This window comes from Penicillium angulare (genome assembly GCF_028827245.1).
Source record: "Penicillium angulare strain IBT 27051 chromosome Unknown utg000004l_segment0_segment0, whole genome shotgun sequence".
Classification (NCBI taxonomy): Eukaryota; Fungi; Ascomycota; class Eurotiomycetes; order Eurotiales; family Aspergillaceae; genus Penicillium; species Penicillium angulare.
Genome location: NW_026623163.1, coordinates 1,055,852 through 1,073,370, shown reverse-complemented (window position 1 = coordinate 1,073,370; position 17,519 = coordinate 1,055,852). Strand labels below are relative to the sequence as shown.

At 47.5% G+C, this 17,519-nt stretch overlaps 10 protein-coding genes across 10 annotated transcripts; 6 read left to right on the top strand and 4 right to left on the bottom strand.

Moving 5' to 3' along the window:
- Positions 1 to 77: 77 nt before the first annotated feature.
- On the top strand, positions 78 to 338 carry N7478_004332 (uncharacterized protein; the record flags this gene model as incomplete). Its single annotated transcript, XM_056920546.1, has 1 exon — positions 78 to 338. The coding sequence occupies one exon, from the start codon at positions 78 to 80 to the stop codon at positions 336 to 338; it is 261 nt and encodes an 86-aa protein (XP_056778583.1).
- A 244-nt stretch (positions 339 to 582) lies between these two features.
- On the top strand, positions 583 to 858 carry N7478_004331 (uncharacterized protein; the record flags this gene model as incomplete). Its single annotated transcript, XM_056920545.1, has 1 exon — positions 583 to 858. The coding sequence occupies one exon, from the start codon at positions 583 to 585 to the stop codon at positions 856 to 858; it is 276 nt and encodes a 91-aa protein (XP_056778582.1).
- Positions 859 to 2,054: 1,196 nt separating this feature from the next.
- Positions 2,055 to 3,393, top strand: N7478_004330 (uncharacterized protein; the record flags this gene model as incomplete). Its single annotated transcript, XM_056920544.1, has 4 exons — positions 2,055 to 2,225; positions 2,285 to 2,486; positions 2,548 to 2,904; positions 2,981 to 3,393. The coding sequence occupies 4 exons, from the start codon at positions 2,055 to 2,057 to the stop codon at positions 3,391 to 3,393; spliced, it is 1,143 nt and encodes a 380-aa protein (XP_056778581.1).
- A 940-nt stretch (positions 3,394 to 4,333) lies between these two features.
- Positions 4,334 to 5,301, bottom strand: N7478_004329 (40S ribosomal protein eS19; the record flags this gene model as incomplete). The annotated part of the gene is made up of 3 exons (XM_056920543.1): positions 4,334 to 4,625; positions 4,700 to 4,824; positions 5,272 to 5,301. The coding sequence occupies 3 exons, from the start codon at positions 5,299 to 5,301 to the stop codon at positions 4,334 to 4,336; spliced, it is 447 nt and encodes a 148-aa protein (XP_056778580.1).
- An 822-nt stretch (positions 5,302 to 6,123) lies between these two features.
- N7478_004328 (RNA 5'-triphosphatase domain-containing protein) lies at positions 6,124 to 8,402 on the bottom strand (the record flags this gene model as incomplete). The annotated part of the gene is made up of 2 exons (XM_056920542.1): positions 6,124 to 7,883; positions 7,937 to 8,402. 2 exons carry the CDS (start codon positions 8,400 to 8,402, stop codon positions 6,124 to 6,126), a joined length of 2,226 nt encoding a protein of 741 aa, XP_056778579.1.
- A 973-nt stretch (positions 8,403 to 9,375) lies between these two features.
- ilv3B (putative mitochondrial dihydroxy acid dehydratase) lies at positions 9,376 to 11,298 on the bottom strand (the record flags this gene model as incomplete). Its single annotated transcript, XM_056920541.1, has 3 exons — positions 9,376 to 10,829; positions 10,906 to 11,119; positions 11,173 to 11,298. 3 exons carry the CDS (start codon positions 11,296 to 11,298, stop codon positions 9,376 to 9,378), a joined length of 1,794 nt encoding a protein of 597 aa, XP_056778578.1.
- Position 11,299: 1 nt separating this feature from the next.
- On the top strand, positions 11,300 to 11,605 carry N7478_004326 (uncharacterized protein; the record flags this gene model as incomplete). Its single annotated transcript, XM_056920540.1, has 1 exon — positions 11,300 to 11,605. The coding sequence occupies one exon, from the start codon at positions 11,300 to 11,302 to the stop codon at positions 11,603 to 11,605; it is 306 nt and encodes a 101-aa protein (XP_056778577.1).
- Positions 11,606 to 11,747: 142 nt separating this feature from the next.
- N7478_004325 (anthrone oxygenase family protein) lies at positions 11,748 to 12,434 on the top strand (the record flags this gene model as incomplete). Its single annotated transcript, XM_056920539.1, has 2 exons — positions 11,748 to 11,808; positions 11,884 to 12,434. 2 exons carry the CDS (start codon positions 11,748 to 11,750, stop codon positions 12,432 to 12,434), a joined length of 612 nt encoding a protein of 203 aa, XP_056778576.1.
- A 198-nt stretch (positions 12,435 to 12,632) lies between these two features.
- On the bottom strand, positions 12,633 to 14,203 carry N7478_004324 (pex2/pex10/pex12 family protein; the record flags this gene model as incomplete). The annotated part of the gene is made up of 3 exons (XM_056920538.1): positions 12,633 to 13,514; positions 13,571 to 13,834; positions 13,895 to 14,203. 3 exons carry the CDS (start codon positions 14,201 to 14,203, stop codon positions 12,633 to 12,635), a joined length of 1,455 nt encoding a protein of 484 aa, XP_056778575.1.
- A 1,956-nt stretch (positions 14,204 to 16,159) lies between these two features.
- N7478_004323 (tryptophan synthase subunit beta) lies at positions 16,160 to 17,389 on the top strand (the record flags this gene model as incomplete). Its single annotated transcript, XM_056920537.1, has 1 exon — positions 16,160 to 17,389. One exon carries the CDS (start codon positions 16,160 to 16,162, stop codon positions 17,387 to 17,389), a length of 1,230 nt encoding a protein of 409 aa, XP_056778574.1.
- Positions 17,390 to 17,519: the final 130 nt, after the last annotated feature.

Here is a 17,519-nt window from a genome sequence, read left to right as displayed (position 1 = left end):
GCTTTAGATAACCGACAATAAGAACCTAAAGGCTTTTGATTTTCTTCCCTCTCTTCATTTCCTGCCAGATGAACAAAATGGATTACGACCGTGTTGTCGACAACCTTCTTAATGCTCTCGCTACGGTATTGGGATGGGTTGTTATGATCGGCCTTGTGTTATTGATTGTACTGGTTCTTGGTGGTGGTGGCTTTGCTCTTGCCGATTTTGTTGTTGAGTATGCAGAAGAAAAGTGTGAGCAGCCGCTGAAGGGTATCCTTATTGTTCTAGGATATATTATTGCACTACTGCCAATCGCGGATATGGCTGCGCTGTTGATCTGGGCATTTACACACTGAATACTGTTGGCTTTGGAACCTCATGTAATGATGATGATTTGAATATTTATGACGTTGCTTATGTCTATTCTGGGGTTCGGCTTGAGGTGTCAAGCCAATTTGATTGAACATCTCTATTTTAATATGCGTCTTTCTGAAGTTTCTCCAATTCCGCTTACTTCTTCCTCTCTTCCTATTTTCATATCGAGACGTATTAAATTCTCACAGCCCCGGGGAAAGAGCTTCTTTGGAAGTACTCAGTACAATGGATGCGGATCAAGTTGTCACGAATCTTGCGACTGTTCTCACTCTACTGCGGATCACGACGGGCATACTAGGTATCACAGCGATTATTAACACAGCTCTTTTCGAGCTAGTTTCATTTTCCGAAGATCAGCAGCTCCTTAAGAACCCTCTCAATGCGTTGTCAGTGCAGGTTGTGATTCTTTTGTTGCCGACCCAGATTTTGATTGCGGCTTTTATGTGGACTTTCTTTTGGAGGAAGGTTGACCATTGCAACTCATGTCCACAGGTTGGTTGAAGGGATTGTATGCAGGCCAGGAGGCTCATATGGCTGTTCAGTAGCAGGATTCAACTTGATTACTATGTTTGTTCAACATCCTGGTATGGAATGATTGAAGGGTTGCGTGTTCGGCGATATGAGAAGGAGAAGTGGAAATCTAGGAATCTTTCTAAATCCTCAAGTTGCACACTGGCAGCTTGAGAGACTGTACGTACTTTAATATGAATCGAGCAATTCACTAATTATCTCTTATTATCACTCGTTTCGAATGTACCCTCGCTATGCATGTTAACCAGGAACTTGAAATCAATTCATGACATAAAGTTCAGCTCTCCATATACTATATGCTAAGACCTCGGGACCATTTTCAAGCATTTTTCAAACATATCTATTTTTCGGTCAACGGAGAATTGTGGAGAATTGTATCAGCTGAAAATCCCTACCTAGGTACTATGCACGTAATAATTAATAATTAATATATCTGACAACCAGCATTGACGAATAAGGCGAAAAGTCCGATCCGGAACCGGGGGAGCCACGAGCTAGTCTCAAAAAAAGGCGTGGACACCCAAGGAAAAGGTGGTAGAATATGGCGAGCGCTGAAAAGCGGAGACCAAGCCTCGAGATGTCATTGCACGATTGACAAAACCATGACACTAGATTTCTGCTCCACAAAATGAGTTCTATCGTGGCTGGTAGGGGCAATTCACTAGCCGCGGCAAATTTTTACAATGCCACTTCGCTTAGAACCAAAACCGCCAATAATTTCCCTTTACATACGAGGACAAAGCCATTGATAAATGAAATTTTATGAAATCACAATAAAAATAGGACCAAGAGCCCGGTACTCTTACGCGGCCCCCTGAATTTTCTATATTAAGGGTAAAAGGTAGAATTTTGGCGAGGCGAGATGGGCTAGAAGAACTATGGAAGAAATTCATCGCGTGTTCGTGGGCTGTTTGACTTAATCGGTCCTTCCGGCTCCACTTGTAAGATCTATAGGCTCGCAGCCGCCACCCAGTACCCCTCGTTCTATGGTTGCACCGGCCCTCTCCACCTGAAACTGATCCAAAAAGTGAAAATAGCCCTTTTGATGGTGCGATTCATCCGATGGGTACCGAGCCTTCGCTTTTCGGAGTTATATATGCGTGGGCGCCTATTCACGCCCACATGGTTGTCTCTTCCGGTGTTTGATCTCTGTCATTTTCAACATCATGGGTCTCCATGATCGCTATCCTGCGTACGGTGGCCGTGGCCCCGGCGATCTGCGACTAGGAATTGGTCTTGGTGTGGTGGCGACTATCTTTATGGCTATGCGAATTTATGTTCGACTCAGAATTAACAAGTTTGGAACAACGGCTTTGATCTGGTCGCTTGTCGCATGGGTATGGGAACATGAATATCCATTAATGATTATAGGAAACTCGTACTGATTCTCGAATAGTTCCTTACTGCTATTACGCAGACCTTCGGTGTTATCTCCATTCTCCACGGTCTCGGAAACAAGCTCGAGGTCGTGATTGCTACTAATCAACTTGGCAATTACCTTCTTTTCACATGGATAACGGTATTCTTCTTCAATATGGCCATTCCAATTGGAAAGGTTGCCGTGGCTGCATTCCTAATTGAAATGAACAAGCAGGGCAGTACGTTACTCTTCCCCGGCCTACCATACTGAATACACCTATCTAACAATTTCATTTCCAGATCCAAAGATCCGCCGAAGTCTCGTCGCCGTTGCCGTTATCAACATCGTCCTCAACATCCCTCAAGTCATCCTCCAATGGTTCCAATGTTCACCACCCTCCGCGTTATGGGATGCAACAAGACAAGACCAGTGTAACCATACCACAAGCGTGCACTACACTTACTTCGTCGGAGCAGTAGCCGCCCTATCAGACTTCTACCTCGCCATCATCCCCGTTACAATGCTCGCCCCTCTCCGGATAGACCGCAAGCTGAAATGGGGGTTAAGTTTCCTCATGGGCTGCGGTGTTTTCGCCGGTGTAGCAGCCATAGTCCGCACATGGGCTGCAAAGTTCATTCTAAGCGATGACCCACCCTGTAAGCTCTACCTACCCATCTCTTATCTACTTACACATTCAGTATTCTTGAAATCAGTATGCTAATATTTCCACAGACGGTGTCGGTACCCTCTTCCGCTGGGGTGAAGTCGAGGAATGGGTCGTTCTCATCACAATGTCTATTCCACCTGTCTGGCCTTTATTCCGACCACTGACTACCCGCTTTATCAAGTCGGGAGGCTCCTCCAGAAGTCCAAATCAGTATATGCAGTATAACCAGTATGGATATAGGTCTAAGAATGGGGAGATGGGATCGACTGCTGAGCCGCCAATCGTTACTACTACAATTTCTATCTCGTCGACGAAGGGTGTTTCGGCGGCTGTGGAGCCTGTGGGGGCTTCTTCTTCGGCGGATTCTATTTCAAGATATGATGAGGAAGAACCGGAGACGCCACATACTGTCTTGAGTCACGGTGGTGATCCGGAGGGGTGGGTGGAGTTGTCTCATTATAAAAATCGTCACTCATGATTGATTTGGGTGGATTGTACAGTGTTCTTGTCTTGCGTTATAGCTCTTATGTCTTAAGATGAATAAAATAATTATAATTATACTTATGTTGTAGTCTCCGTTAACTAGTAGGCCGATGTGTGATCGCGAGTTGGATTTGTAGGAATGGTTGACGACAGCTCTACCTGCAGTTCATGCCAGTGCTTTGCGCATGGCCTTTGAGGCTGCTATGTATATACATATTAAATATAATACATTTCCCATTCCTCCTGGCTTTTTCTCTTGTCGGTATTGCAGTGACCTACTTTGTGCGGTTTTAGGATTGGTAGGAAGAAGGCAACGCCCCAAATGTGCGTACTAGTTATAATATCTGGAAAAAATGCCAACCACGATCTATACATAAACACATGGATTTCACATATCTACAAACCCACAGGAATGCGCATGCCCTCTACGAACCTACATTATGACGCAGATTGAACGGGTTTAAAGTTTTAGTCAGACATGCTCTTTATTTCCAGGAGACCGCGAGAGAAAACAGGAACGAGACGCCGGGGTTGGTCGGGTCAAAGAGGCTCAAGAGATCAAGATATAGGAAGAAAAAAAGAAACTCCTATCTCAGCCAAATACAATGTTCTCACATCATACTGACAGGAACGGAAGTAATGGATGGAAAGAAAGCCAGTCTCGTCCTTATTCTCTCTCGCTCAGACTCTCAAGATAATCCTCCTCATGCATAAACCGTCTTATCCGCTAGCCCCATCTGGTCGTCATGATAAAAAAAGTAGAAGAGGGATGGTGGGAAATAACAAAAGGAAACGTATAGAATCGCCGGGACCTAGCTCCGAATTTTTTTTTTGAACGTCATCTCAATTTTGCCCTGCTAAGCAGATAATCTGATCTGATCTTAAGCAAACCAAAAACGACCCCCGAAACACATTAAGCCCTGTTTGGATTCCGTTTACTCCTCATCAGACTCCTCCTCGTCAACGGTGGTCTTGGCAATACGGTCAAGATCACGCTGGCCGGACTGGGTGATGCGGCGGCCACCCTTGTCCTCGTCGGTCTCAAGGACACCGATCTTCTCGAGGGCCTGGAGGGCCTTGCGGTCGACGGAGCCGGAGGCATCGACGTGGTGGGCGGGGCGGGAACCGCGGTTCTTGGTGGAACCGTGGACCTTGCGAAGACGGCCGACACCGACGGTCTTGCGCATGTAGATGTGACGGGCACAGGCGGCAGCGCGGACGTAGAACCTGTGAGAATTTTCGTGTTAGATTTGGTGTTTGTTGGCGTAAAGATCGTTTTTTGATCGTGATGCAGATCTTACCAGTCAGCGTCCTGGGGAGGAAGCTCGTTGGAGGCAGAGGTCTTGACAGTGTCAACCCAGCCGGGGATAGGGAGCTTTCCCTGACGCTTCAGGAAAGCAGAGTAGGCAGCAATGAACTTCTGCGCCTGTTGATAGAAAAAAGAATACGTTAGCTTCGCGTGTTCATGCACAATATCTGGTCTTGGCGAAAAGGGCGCAAATTTGCATATCTGTGTCGGGTTCGTCTCCGGTGGCAGGGCAGTAACAGTAGCAGTGTGCGTGTCATCTCTTGTCGTGGAGGCTCCCACTGTGTGCGAAATACATATCATTTCATCTTCATGTTACGGATTCAATATCGAAACAAGTTCAATATCACCCCCCGTATCAAGTCAAGAATTCAATGCCACAGTTCCCCATATCGCAGCCTGTATTTCCTGACAATTTGCCTGCTCTTACTGCTGTTGCTGTTGCTGCCGATCGCAATCCTCCATTTGGCAGAGCAATCCCCTCGGAAACGAACACAGACACACATATGCAACGGCGAAGAACCAGGTAGACGAGGGGTTGATCCTGGGATCAGCGAGGACACTTACGTCCACATCGCGAACGGAAACACCACCCATTTTGGCGACTTGTAGGAGGGCGTAGGGATTGAGAGAGGCGTTGGGCGGGAAGTCGAGGTGGGCAGGGTCGAAGTCGAAGAGTCCAAAATTTCGAGACACACACTCTCTCGCCCTGGTTGGGTTGCGCTGGCGTCTGTGTGGTTCGCTTAGCCTGTTTGGGTTTAGCCGTACCCTAAGTGTGGGTGCCTCAGAAACATGGTTGGTAGATCACATGACCAATCCCGATAGATGTAAGGCATTAAGGCAGAAACTATCTCTTGGCATTTGGCTGTTACTGTTAGTTAACTAACATCTACTACAGTCACCCCAATAAATAATCCTGCTTGCTACTTAGGTAGAAGCGGTGGGTTTTGAATACACGTCTTACATCATATTCCACTTCACGTCTTTCCAATGGTTGTTCCACACATTGGTCCAATTGTCTCTCGTAATACTTTTACGAAGATAATTCTAGAGGCTTAGATGATATTGTAGTTAAACTCCGAGGTGTATATCATTAGGCTTTTATGAAAGCTCATAGGGGTGTGATTCTATAGGCAGACGGTAAGGAGTGTAAAATTCAATGTGGTTGGATGAAACAAGTCAAGTACTTAGGATGATTCGTTCATCATTAAATTGTTATTCACAGGTTGGTTGGTTATGTCGTTTCTCGTAATTGCGAAGGGAAAAAAAAGAAGCCAGAATACAAGAAAACCCTTCGCCAAATGCCCTCAGCCCATTGAGTTCTCCTGTCCATTCTACCCGAACACCAAAAGCCAGAGAAATAAAACGAAAAAAGACGAAAGAAATATGCAAATGAGAAATGAGAAATGAGAAAGAGATCTACAAAGTGGGGGCTCTCTGTATACCCAAGTGATAGCGAGCATGAAGCTCGTCAATGAAATGCCCATGTCGAATACCGGGAGGTCGACACTGATTGAACTCATTGACCGCATCTTCAACACTATATCCAAGTTTCTCAATCAAATAGCAGACAATAAGAAATCCTGTCCGGTTATAGCCATAGTGGCAGTGAACGCCAATTAATGGACGTGGCAGAGACGGGTCGTCTCGTTTTTCCATTTTGTCATCGATATCTTTCTGCAGGCGATCAACTAGTGCGATGAAGTCACGGGCTTCGTCGGGTGTCGGTGGAAGCTTTGAAACGGTAGGATGCTTGCAGTAGCGGACGCCACCTTTCTCCATTTGTGCGGGGCTGTAGACTGGGCTCTCATGGCTGATGTCGATTACGGCATAGATGCGATCGCGGTATTCTGCAGAGAACTTGACTGGATTGTGCTCATCGTCTACCTCGCGGAGCATTTTCATGGCGCGGAAGGTATTGGCAATTGGGTGAGAAACTGGAGCGACCTTTTGCCATTTGGCAAGGTTCTTCACGTCCCATTTTCCTGATGTGTTCAGGTGTTGTAATTGCCAGCCCAGTCCTAAACGCTTGTCGATGTTCGAGGAGAGGAAGTCCTGGATGAGACCTGCTAAAGTTCGGTATGTTGCACGGTCGTAGAGAAGAGCATGAGATGCAGGAGCCGGGAAGATGGCTGACTTCACTAGTCTCTTGCGTTCGTAGGATGTGTGGACAAGGGCAGGTTTTTCGCTATTATAACCCTGGCTGAATGATATGTCCTGAGTGGGGGAACCATTGGCTGGTGTAGACAAATGGTCATGGACTCGTGCAGCATCTGGAACAGCACTGCTTCCAGTGGTATCAATCTTGGTATGGGCAGATGCGTTGCCAAAATAATTGAGAAGCTTTTGGATCTCCTCTGGCTTGGTTACCGCATCTGATTCTCCGCCAACCAAGAGGATTGGTATGTTAATGCCAGACCACATTTTCTCTCCTGGCATACCTCCAAAAGGTTCTGTTTCCTTGTAAGTGGGAAGGCAGCCCCAAAGCATACGGCGCCATACAGGGGTCTTGCTTTGTTTATTGAAACGGACCTGAAGATCTCGTGTCTCTGCATCTGCATCACTGCCTACCAATCTCATCACACTATTGCTTTCCATACCACCACGTCGATCCCAGGCTCGCCACAAATCAATTATGGGCCCAGGGATGTGGAGAAGACGAGACAGGGTCTTTGTTTCCTGTTGGGAGGGTGGTGATCCTTTCGGGCACACCGCAATCAAACCAAGGATATGCTCTTTGAGAGATGCACCAATGGGTGAGGCCGAAGACGCAAGCAGAGCAGCCTGAGAGCAACCCATACTGTGGCCGATCAGAATCACGCCTTGATCTGGGTCTCGCTGTTGCTCAATTGCCACTGCCAATAGCTCCGCCAGGGCCTCTATCGTGTATGCACTCCAATTGGTTGGTGCAAATTTGGAGAGGCCGCATCCAGGCAGATCGATACCAAAACATGACCCAACGTTCGACAAACTTGTAAGAAGGTGATGAAACTGCGCGAGCGATCCACCGAGTCCATGAACAAAGACGAGCAAAGGAACGGGGGAGGGTTTAGTGGGAAGGCGATCTAAGTGCGGGTGTCGGCAATAAAATGTTCGGACTTCGGGGTAGGTAGTAACGGATGTGGTGTAGGATTTGTAGGACGTGAATTTTTTCAGGATACCCGGGTCTGTTTTGAATGCTATAATCAAGTTAGATGCAATCCGAATTTCGTAAGCGCAAACTTCGACTCACCATCCGAGCTTTGCTGCTCAGGCGGAGATGAGCGCTCCTCAGCTGCCCGAAAAGGCTCTGTCCCATGTCGTAAGGATCCGTTACTTTCATATTCATCGTCTTCGTAGTCATCGTCAGAGGAAGTGAGAGTCTTTGAGGACGACTTGGTCGAGGTCTTGCGGATGGACCTCTGCGAATGATTGTCTTTGCTTGACGAGCGTCGCCGCCCCCTGAAAGAAGACAAAATTCCACACCCGGCCATCGTAAGGATACAAGTAATGACAGCTACTTGACTCCAATTCACTGAGTCATTCTTTGTGGGAATGCGAAAGATGTTTGCGATAGAGGCGAGAGATGCCTGTTGGGCCGTCACTCGCGCGGAATTGCAGAGCTGCACAAGTGCCGCGATACCCGATGTGGTGGCCGAATGGGAGGAGATGGACTCGTAAAGAGCAGAAAGGGTGCTGGGCGAGCCATCGTTCCCCATGGCGACTGAACAGGTTTATATCGGGGATCTGTTCAGCAAGGAGCCCCCAAGGTTCTGGGCCCCTGGGGATCTCACCCACGCGACGAGACAAAAGATCCTCTTTGGATAGGAAGTGAGTGTTCAGTGCCCCGGAATCCACCAAGACCAATAATCGTGAGTCGATCAGCAACGTTGAAAAGAGGTTTATGGATTTGTGAAGAAGATAAAAAAAAAGCAATTAACCTCGACCAGTCAAAAAGCCGCTCAGTACCCGTGGGGGAAACAACGTGACTCAGAGGGTCCACTTGGGGTGGATGACGCGGTGGCTCAGATCCAGTTTCACAACAATAGGGGGGAAGAGATAAGGGGGGATAGATGTTCCAGGGAACAGGATCAGCACTTGAGAGACTCCTTCTCATTACGAGACCTTCTAGAAGGCGGGTTTCACGGATCGGATTCAGCCTAGTTCCACGATGAAGATTGATTGGATGATATTTGAAGTGTATCCGTCAATAATGTTCCGGATCGACAAACAGCAGTATGTACTCCGTACACTATGTACTACTTAAATCAAACCACAATAATATACTCTGTAGTACCATTGGGAGGTTCTACCCACATCCAAGGTTACCAAGGCTATACGGAGTACAGACTCCAGGGCTACTGGCAAACCGGATACTCACATCAGCACCATCTGTGTAGGGTATACCAGTCATATGAGAGGTGTTCGATCTTGTTACACGTTGGTCTTACTATGGGCCACACCTATCCAATAATTGAGAACTGATCGTCAGTGGCCGGCCTCTCTCCCTGACCTTGTCGGTGAAGCGCAAAAACATACGAAGATCCACATTTGACCCCTGATTAAATAATGCTTCCAAGTCCTGAATATTCCTTCCATATACAGAGTATACTGTTACGTATCATATGATGTAGGATATATTCTGTGTATTCTGCATAGCAAATACATATGTACTCTTTATTCATAACTTCCTTAAAACAGATCCGTCATAGCTCCATGCGACGCATCACCCACCAAACGTGCATACTTAGCCAGGACTCCCCGGGTAATCTGCGGCTCCGGCGGTGTCCACTGCGCACGACGCTCCTTAAGCTCCTCATCTGACACCGCCATTGACAACTCATTCGTGTTCGCATCAATAGTAATCACATCCCCATCCTTAACAAGTCCAATTGGTCCACCAACAGCCGCTTCAGGCGTGATATGCCCAACAATAAATCCATGACTAGCACCCGAGTACCGACCATCAGTAATCAGAGCAATATTGTTCAGCTTAGCTCCCATCAGCGCGGCACTAGCCTTAAGCTGTTCCGGCATACCCGGGCCACCCTTAGGACCCTCATAACGAACAATTAGAACCAGGTTTTCGCCACGGGGAATTCGGCCCTCGTCAAGCGCATCGTTTAATTCGTGCTCTTTGTTGAATACTCGCGCCTTACCGGTGAAAGACAATCCTTCTTTTCCGGTGATCTTGGCAACTGCGCCACCGGGAGCGAGATTGCCGCGTAAAATCTGCAGGTGGCCTGTTTCTTTGATGGGGTTGCTCAAGGGGCGGATCAATGTCTGCTCTTGTGGCAAGGAGGGCCATGATTCCACGTTCTCAGCGAGTGTCTTGCCTGTAACGGTCGGGATGCCACCGTCTAACAGACCCGCGGCGATGAGAAGCTTCTGAACAGAGGGCACACCGCCGATCTCATACAGATCGGCCATATAGTACTTGCCACTGGGAGACAGGTCCGCAATAAAGGGGATTTTATTGCTAACGCGCTGGATATCATCCAGTGTCAGGTCGACCTCCGCTGTGCGCGCCATAGCTAGGAAATGAAGCACACCGTTTGTGCTACCGCCCAGCGCCATAGTCATCACCAGAGCATTCTCAAATGAGCGCTTGGTAAGGAGATCGCGGGGAAGAATGGCCTTTTCCATGCAGACCTTGATGGCGTCCGCTACTTTGACGCACTCTCGCATCTTGGAAGGCGAGGAGGCAGGTGTAGATGAGGAACCGGGCAAAGACAATCCCATAGACTCGATGGCCGTTGCCATAGTGTTGGCTGTGAACATGCCACCGCATGCACCTGCGCTGGGACAGGCATTCTTCTCCAGATCGTCCATGATCTCGTCCTTGTTCTTGCTTGTGTCACCGCCATCGTCGGGTTGGCTGAGGGTGTCATATGCGTATGCACCGGCTGCCTCGAAGCAGCTTGATACATTGATAGGTTTGCGGAGGCACTCGGAGTATCCGATATTGATGGTTCCACCGTAGATCATGATGGAGGGTCGGTTGTGACGGGCCATCGCCATCACGACACCGGGCATGTTCTTGTCGCAGCCGGGAATGGCGATACAGGCGTCGTGGGCCTGGGCACATGTAACTGTTTCCACGCTATCGGCGATGATCTCACGAGTCTGAAGTGAGAATCTCATGCCTATAGCCCGACGTAAAAATGTTAGTCTAGGCTATTATTGGGACAAGTAGTAGTGTCATCAGCTTGTAGAACCTACCGTCATTGCCCATGGTAATTGCATCAGAAACACCAATGGTGTTATATTGCCATCCCAACATCCCCTTCTCCACAACGGCCTTTTTAACCGTCTTTCCCAAATCCATCAAATGCATATTGCACGGGTTACCCTCCCACCAAACAGACGCAATGCCCACATGGGGAGATCTCGCCATTGTCTCCTTATCCGGAATACCGGCCGCATACAGCATAGCCTGTGATATATTAATATGATTTTACGAGACCAATTGGCAAGAATATAACACACCTTTGCACCGGGGAAATCATGGCCCTTGGTGATCGTCGAAGACCATCTGTTGAGTACTGGCGAGCCATCCGGATGCTTGGAACCAGCCGGTAGGTGAGGGAAACTGATATATTTGGGTTCCGACATGATGAAGATCAAGAGTAAAGCTATTCCTGAGGGAAAGAAGATCAAGATCAAACTCCCCAAACCTTGGGGAAGATATAATCAATTGTGGTGCTGCCAGTGTGGGGTTCGCACTTCAGTCCGACTTGTGGACCCCGCGTTCCGCAGACGCTGGCCACTCAGTGATGCCGGATTTCAGAGCTCGGAGTTGCGCCTAAGTAACCGATTCTTCCATGGCTGGGACCTCGGGAACTATACTGTAGATCATGAAGTGGAAGCAAATATTGTAGGAGATACCAATTCCGTCGATGGTAACGTCATCAACGGTTAAGCTCCGCCGGCCATGAAAACCGATCGCATATTTCATTTTGGTAGGCAATTCGACTTTGTACCTATACTGCTAGATCATTGAAATACTATAAAAAACTTTTGTGTCAAATCGACTTCGAACCCAAAATATACTTTCGCTCACAATGGGTACGGATATCATCGTGGCTCAAATGATCGGCACGCTGGGCTGCGGCATTACAGCAGGTAACATTGTCGTCCCGGTGTTGTAGAGAAAGGATGAATGGCCCCTAGACTATACAGGTACTAAATATTACACAGGTGGAATCATGACTTTATCAACAATAAGCATTCCCAGCCTAGTCCTTCCAGCGCGCCAACCCACCTCCGCCACTATCCCTTCCCACGAACCCGGAACACCGATCCCCCATTTAACCCACCAATGGCTTGACCTCTATGAGCGTGGAAAGAATACTTTCCCGCTAATAGGTCTAGGCGCGTCGATTGCAAATGGATACCTTGCCTGGGTATTGAGAGATACCCCTGCGCCCGATTCTGCGCTGATGGGATATGGTTGGATGGGCTGTTACGTCACAGCCATCGCGTCGACGATGGGGTTGGGTGTTTGGACGCTCACGGCGATGAATGAGACGAATACGAAATTGACAGCCATCGCAACTCGGGATGATGCTGCTGTTGCGGAAGGGACGAATGAAATGGTCGTGGGTGAACAGGAGAAGGTTAAGCGGGCGAAGGAAGAGTCTGAAGTGCCTGCTTTGCTAAAGAAATGGGCGGAGCTGAATCTGTGTCGAGCGGTATTTCCTTTCGCGGGCGCAGTGATTGGTTTCTATGGGGTTGTGTTGTTGAAGTGAAGAGTCATTTGAAAATGTATGAGTATAATGTATGTAGTATGTACAGGGTAGCTCCGGGGTGAGCGGGTATCGTTGGAGCTTTGTGAGTATTATGTATGACCGCACTTTGGACATGTATAGTAGCTATACAGCCCGAAAACCGTATAAATAAACAAGATAAAAGAATCAAAAGATTCACTTAAAGGTGTGATATCAGAATCAACTCTTCTCAGAGTGTTCCTCTGAAAAGCCAGAGTCGCTTTCGACGGCGTGTCCATTCTCGGTTGGTTTCTCTTCAGTGGACCATTGGTTTGAGTGTTGCAATGCCTCATCGGCACTGATCTCTTTCAATGGACTCGCCTTTTCGGTATCTTCGTGAGTGTCGAGTTTCTCATTGAGATCGTGGTCTTCATCCATGGCGAAGCCGACAATCTTCCCTGTACCAGGTTGAGACCGGGCTTCTTCCAAAACATCGCCGTTCCAAGGCTGACATTTCTTGACAACCTCACCGCAGCGAAGGCAAACCCATCCTTGGCCCTCTTCGCCTTCCAGCTTTTGAACAACGCAAACAAAGCAGTAGATACAGCCGCATGGGACGGTTTCATAGGGGTTGGTAATGTCTGTTTGAGCAGATCCCGAGATGCCACCTGAAGCCGAGGCTGCTAGGACATCAGTTTCAGAGGTAGATGTAGGGTTTTGGTCCCGGTAGCAGATGGCGCATGTACGTTCAGGCAGGAATGCCAATTCGCCTTGCTTTTCACTAGACTCTTCCTCATCTCCCTTTGATTTGACCGCGTTTACCGTCTTTCGCCATGCTCGAGAAATCCATCGGCGCCAGCGACTGATTCCGACAAGAGGAAGAAGGAACAACAGGAACTCGGTGAAAGCATGCCAGACCAATTGTCGGTTGAGGTATTCGAATGAGACCTCTCGACTGGCCTGTGCGGATGGTGCTGCAAGACGGATTCGTAGGATTCTGTCGACTAATGTGCGATAACGGCCATTGACCAAGAATACAAGGAAGGATGCAAAGGCAGCGATTGAGTGTGTCGTCGAAGCAAGATCCGTGAGGCGGGAAAACATCCGAACTTCCTGGGATGGCTGAAAAAGAGCTGTTAGTATGAATCACGTCCAAAAGCCAAGAAATGAAAACAAACTTCTTCGTAGCCACCTTCTTGCCCAATCAACCAACTCTCCCACTTATCCCACGCATAGCGACCACCGACAGTCAACAGGCCGTACGTCGTCTTTTGCCATTTTGTGGGAGGGGATTGTACAGCGCCGCTGCTGCGACTATCGGTGTATCGGAGACCCTGGAGGGCAGCACCGTATGACGCGTTATGATCCCATATCGATAACTTGAAAAGAATTGCTCGCAACGCAAATTGAATCTCGTGTGACCAGTCGTCTCGCATCGATGACTGTTCTCACTGTTAGCAACAGCGACCTGAGTTACCAGGGGACTCGAGCTCATAGCATACCCCAAAGTATTTTAAAGCATCTCCAACCTGTCCCTTCAATAGACCCAGTAATTCTTCATCCAGCAGTTCGGAATCAACCTGACCCACTCGAAACGCCGGCTTGGTTCCTTCTCTTCCCTTCACTGTGTTCCAGAGCGCCCATCCTGAGCCTGGTAGTTTGTTCAACGGGTACGGCAAACGTTGGACCGTTTGCGGACTGATCGGAGAAGCTCGTTGTTGTTCTGCCCGTCTAGCACGGGATTCTGCCTCGCGTTGACGGCGTCGTTCCAGCACCCGCTCCTGAGCAGCTGCAAAGTTCGTTGAGCTCATCGTGTCATCGTGGTTCGAATGATGCGGAGGAGAGAGATGGCGGAGACCGAGTGGTGGGCGGGAAGCGGGAAGCGCGCGTGGGTCTCGGCTCCCCCAGTTTCGGTGCCGAGGTACATTTCACGTGACTCTGTGTCTATAGATCGATGCTTCCATATTGAGAATATCATAGGTTAAATTGCCTTTTCCCTTTGATGATTTACTAGATTCCACTGATAGAAAGATAACAAAATAATAATCTCTTTCAAAGTTATACTTTCCTTTGTTCATGTATACATAGAGGCTGCAGAGGTTGTACCCTCGGTCAGCAAGCCATGGGAGATTCTCTTGGTCGTTTCTGTTGGACATGCGAGAGTTTGATCGTATTATTTCATCCATATATGATATTTCCTAGTCATAGATAGACCATACATCTATCGGGACAAGCTCTACAATTATCGACTGCCATGTCAGCATCTAGACTTTATGAGACCTGAAACCACATCAACATCTAGAGAAGTTGCATCAGTACCTATTTAAAACGATCCGAGGAGTTTTAGAAAGTTCCCGGCCTATTTGAAAGGAGGGACTAAGACAATTGTTGTTATTATGATGTGTTCCGCCCAGTTTCAAAAGAAGGACAAAGCTAGTCAAGGATTTATGGATTTACTACGGGAAAAGAATGCGAGAAATGCGAAGTTGTATGTCACAAGTATGATAGACAGGGCATTTATAGTCGCATGTTGAGCCCCAAATAGAACTAGTAAATCCCTTATCCTCATTCAATATCATTGCTCGATCTTCCACTTCGATAGTTCCACTTTATACAGCTTCTCTTATCCATCCCATCCTATCACCATGAGCCCCACAGGAGATCCAAAGAGTACCAAGAACAATTTTCCTATGAAGGGATCGAGTTGCAAAACTGAAAAGTCAAATTCGGGAAAATAATTCTGAGAGAAACATCAAAAGAGCTGCTCAGTGCACCCAGATTCGATCTATAAGAAGACGGAGAAAAGGTGCAAAATATGCAAAGAGTAAGATCCCTTATCATGAAGCTCCACATTTCAGTTAAGATGATGTCCCTACAATTACATGTTCTGCATAGGGACGTGAAGGGAGAGGAGAAGAAAAAGAAAGCAGAGGCAGAGAAGCAATCTAAGCAGAAGAGTAGGGAAGAGAAAAGCGAAAGAGATACATTTATTGATGCGCTTTGACGATTTCTACTTCAATATGATCTGACAAAGTAGTATAACTGTTGTTTTCTGATGAGATCTGAGGCCGAATGAGTTTGGGGACACGTTTCTTAGGATTGTTCAAGGATATCTTTTTGGAGGCTGTGTACATGATGTGACCTATTCTAAAATTCATACTTGGATCTCCACTGTGGAGTTAATTCAATTCGTTTATGCTCGTCCCAAGTTTGATATTAAAATATATCCAGAGAAATAGTAGAAGACCAAGTTATAGAACTGGTACTAGATCCGCAGGACCGCATTATCCAGGAAGCGTAAGAACTTTGTTGGCATTCAAGGTTAAGATCGGGGTCATGTCTTGGCCATGTTGCCTAGAAATGGCGCTGGCTTTGCACAATCTTATTCCAAGTTATCTTATGCCAGTGAACTTGTTCATTATTTGCTGTGACTCACAGATGACCAGATAAGAGGCACGCGAAGGATCCGGAGCTAGAGCTAGGGCTGTGGCGGGTCGGGTCGGAAGGTGAAGTGCACTATCCGCCGGCCCCATGGGGAGAGAACGATTGAACGTTAAAGTGAAGATCTACCCCGACCTGGTAAATGAAACTACTATTACTATTTTGATACTCGCTCAGTTCCAATACTCTATCAAGTCAATTCAAGCCACTTACGCATTTCTCACTCTGTCATCTTATGGAAGCGCCTGCGACTCATAAATTTTATCCACCGACGAGTTAAATTTACTGAATACCGCTACCTACTGTGCCTTCGCAGATTGAACAAGATGTCAGACAAAGCAAAATCTCACTTCGAGGACACCCCCAATGCCGAAGGATACTATGGTCTATTTGGCGGTAATCATTATCCGGAAGAGCTTCGATCTGCACTGGAAGAATTAACAGCCAGTTATCAAGAGCTCCGTCAGTCGCCAGAATTCCAGAGTACTCTAAAGAAGGCCCAGATTGGATTTCAAGGACGACCGACCCCAATTCATTACCTTGAAAACATCTCGAAGCAAGTCGGAGGCGCTCAAATATTCGTCAAAAGGGAGGATTTGAACCACACAGGTGCACACAAAATTAACCACTGTGTTGGCTTCGGATTACTCGCCAAACGAATGGGAAAGACAAAGTTGATCGCTGAGACTGGTGCCGGTCAACATGGCCTCGCACTAGCATCTGCAGCTGCATACTTTGGTCTCGAATGCGAAGTTCACATGGGAGAAGTGGATATCAGCAAGCAGAGCTCTAATGTGGGGAAGATGCAGCTCCTCGGTGCGCGCGTGGTGCCAGTGAAAACTGGCCAGTCTGCTCTGAAAGATGCTAGTGATTCTGCATTTAATGCATATTTTGAACAGCATGAACATGCGCTTTATGCCATTGGCTCGGCTATTGGCCCGCATCCTTTCCCGATGATTGTTCGAGATTTTCAGGGTGTTGTTGGTAGAGAGGCGCGTGAGCAGTTTACTTCCCTTACAAATGGAAGTTTGCCTGAGCATGTGGTTGCGTGTGTTGCTGGTGGTTCTAATGCGATGGGTATCTATACGGGCTTCATTGATGATCCGGAGGTTGTTTTACATGCTGTGGAGCCTTTGGGTATATCCGAGGAGCTGGGAAATCATGCGGCAACGTTATCGTATGGACGGCCTGGTACATTGCATGGTGCTGAGTCGATTGTGATTCAGAATAATGATGGTACGCCTGCTAGTGTTTCTTCTATAGCGTCGGGACTTGCGTATCCGGGTGTTGGGCCGGAAATTGCGATGCTGTATGAAGCTGGGCGGTTGTCAATTGGAAGAAGCTTGGATAAGGAAGTTGTCGATACATTTTTTCGTATGGCGAAGTTTGAGGGGATTATTCCTGCGTTGGAGAGTGCGCATGCCTTGGCGTTTGCGATTCGGTTGGCGGCGGAGCGTCCTTCATCTGAACGAATACTTGTTAATCTCTCGGGGCGTGGTGATAAGGATGTTGATTATGTGCTTGAGAACTATAAGCCGGCTGAATTTGTTTGTTGATATTGATTGCTGTTTATGTATCTCACGGATTGGTCTAGAAAGATATAATACAGTTGGTAGGATATTGGACTGGAGAAGGTAGTATCTACTCTGCTGGTTCATATGTGACTTCCAAGGTTACCGCGTTTCT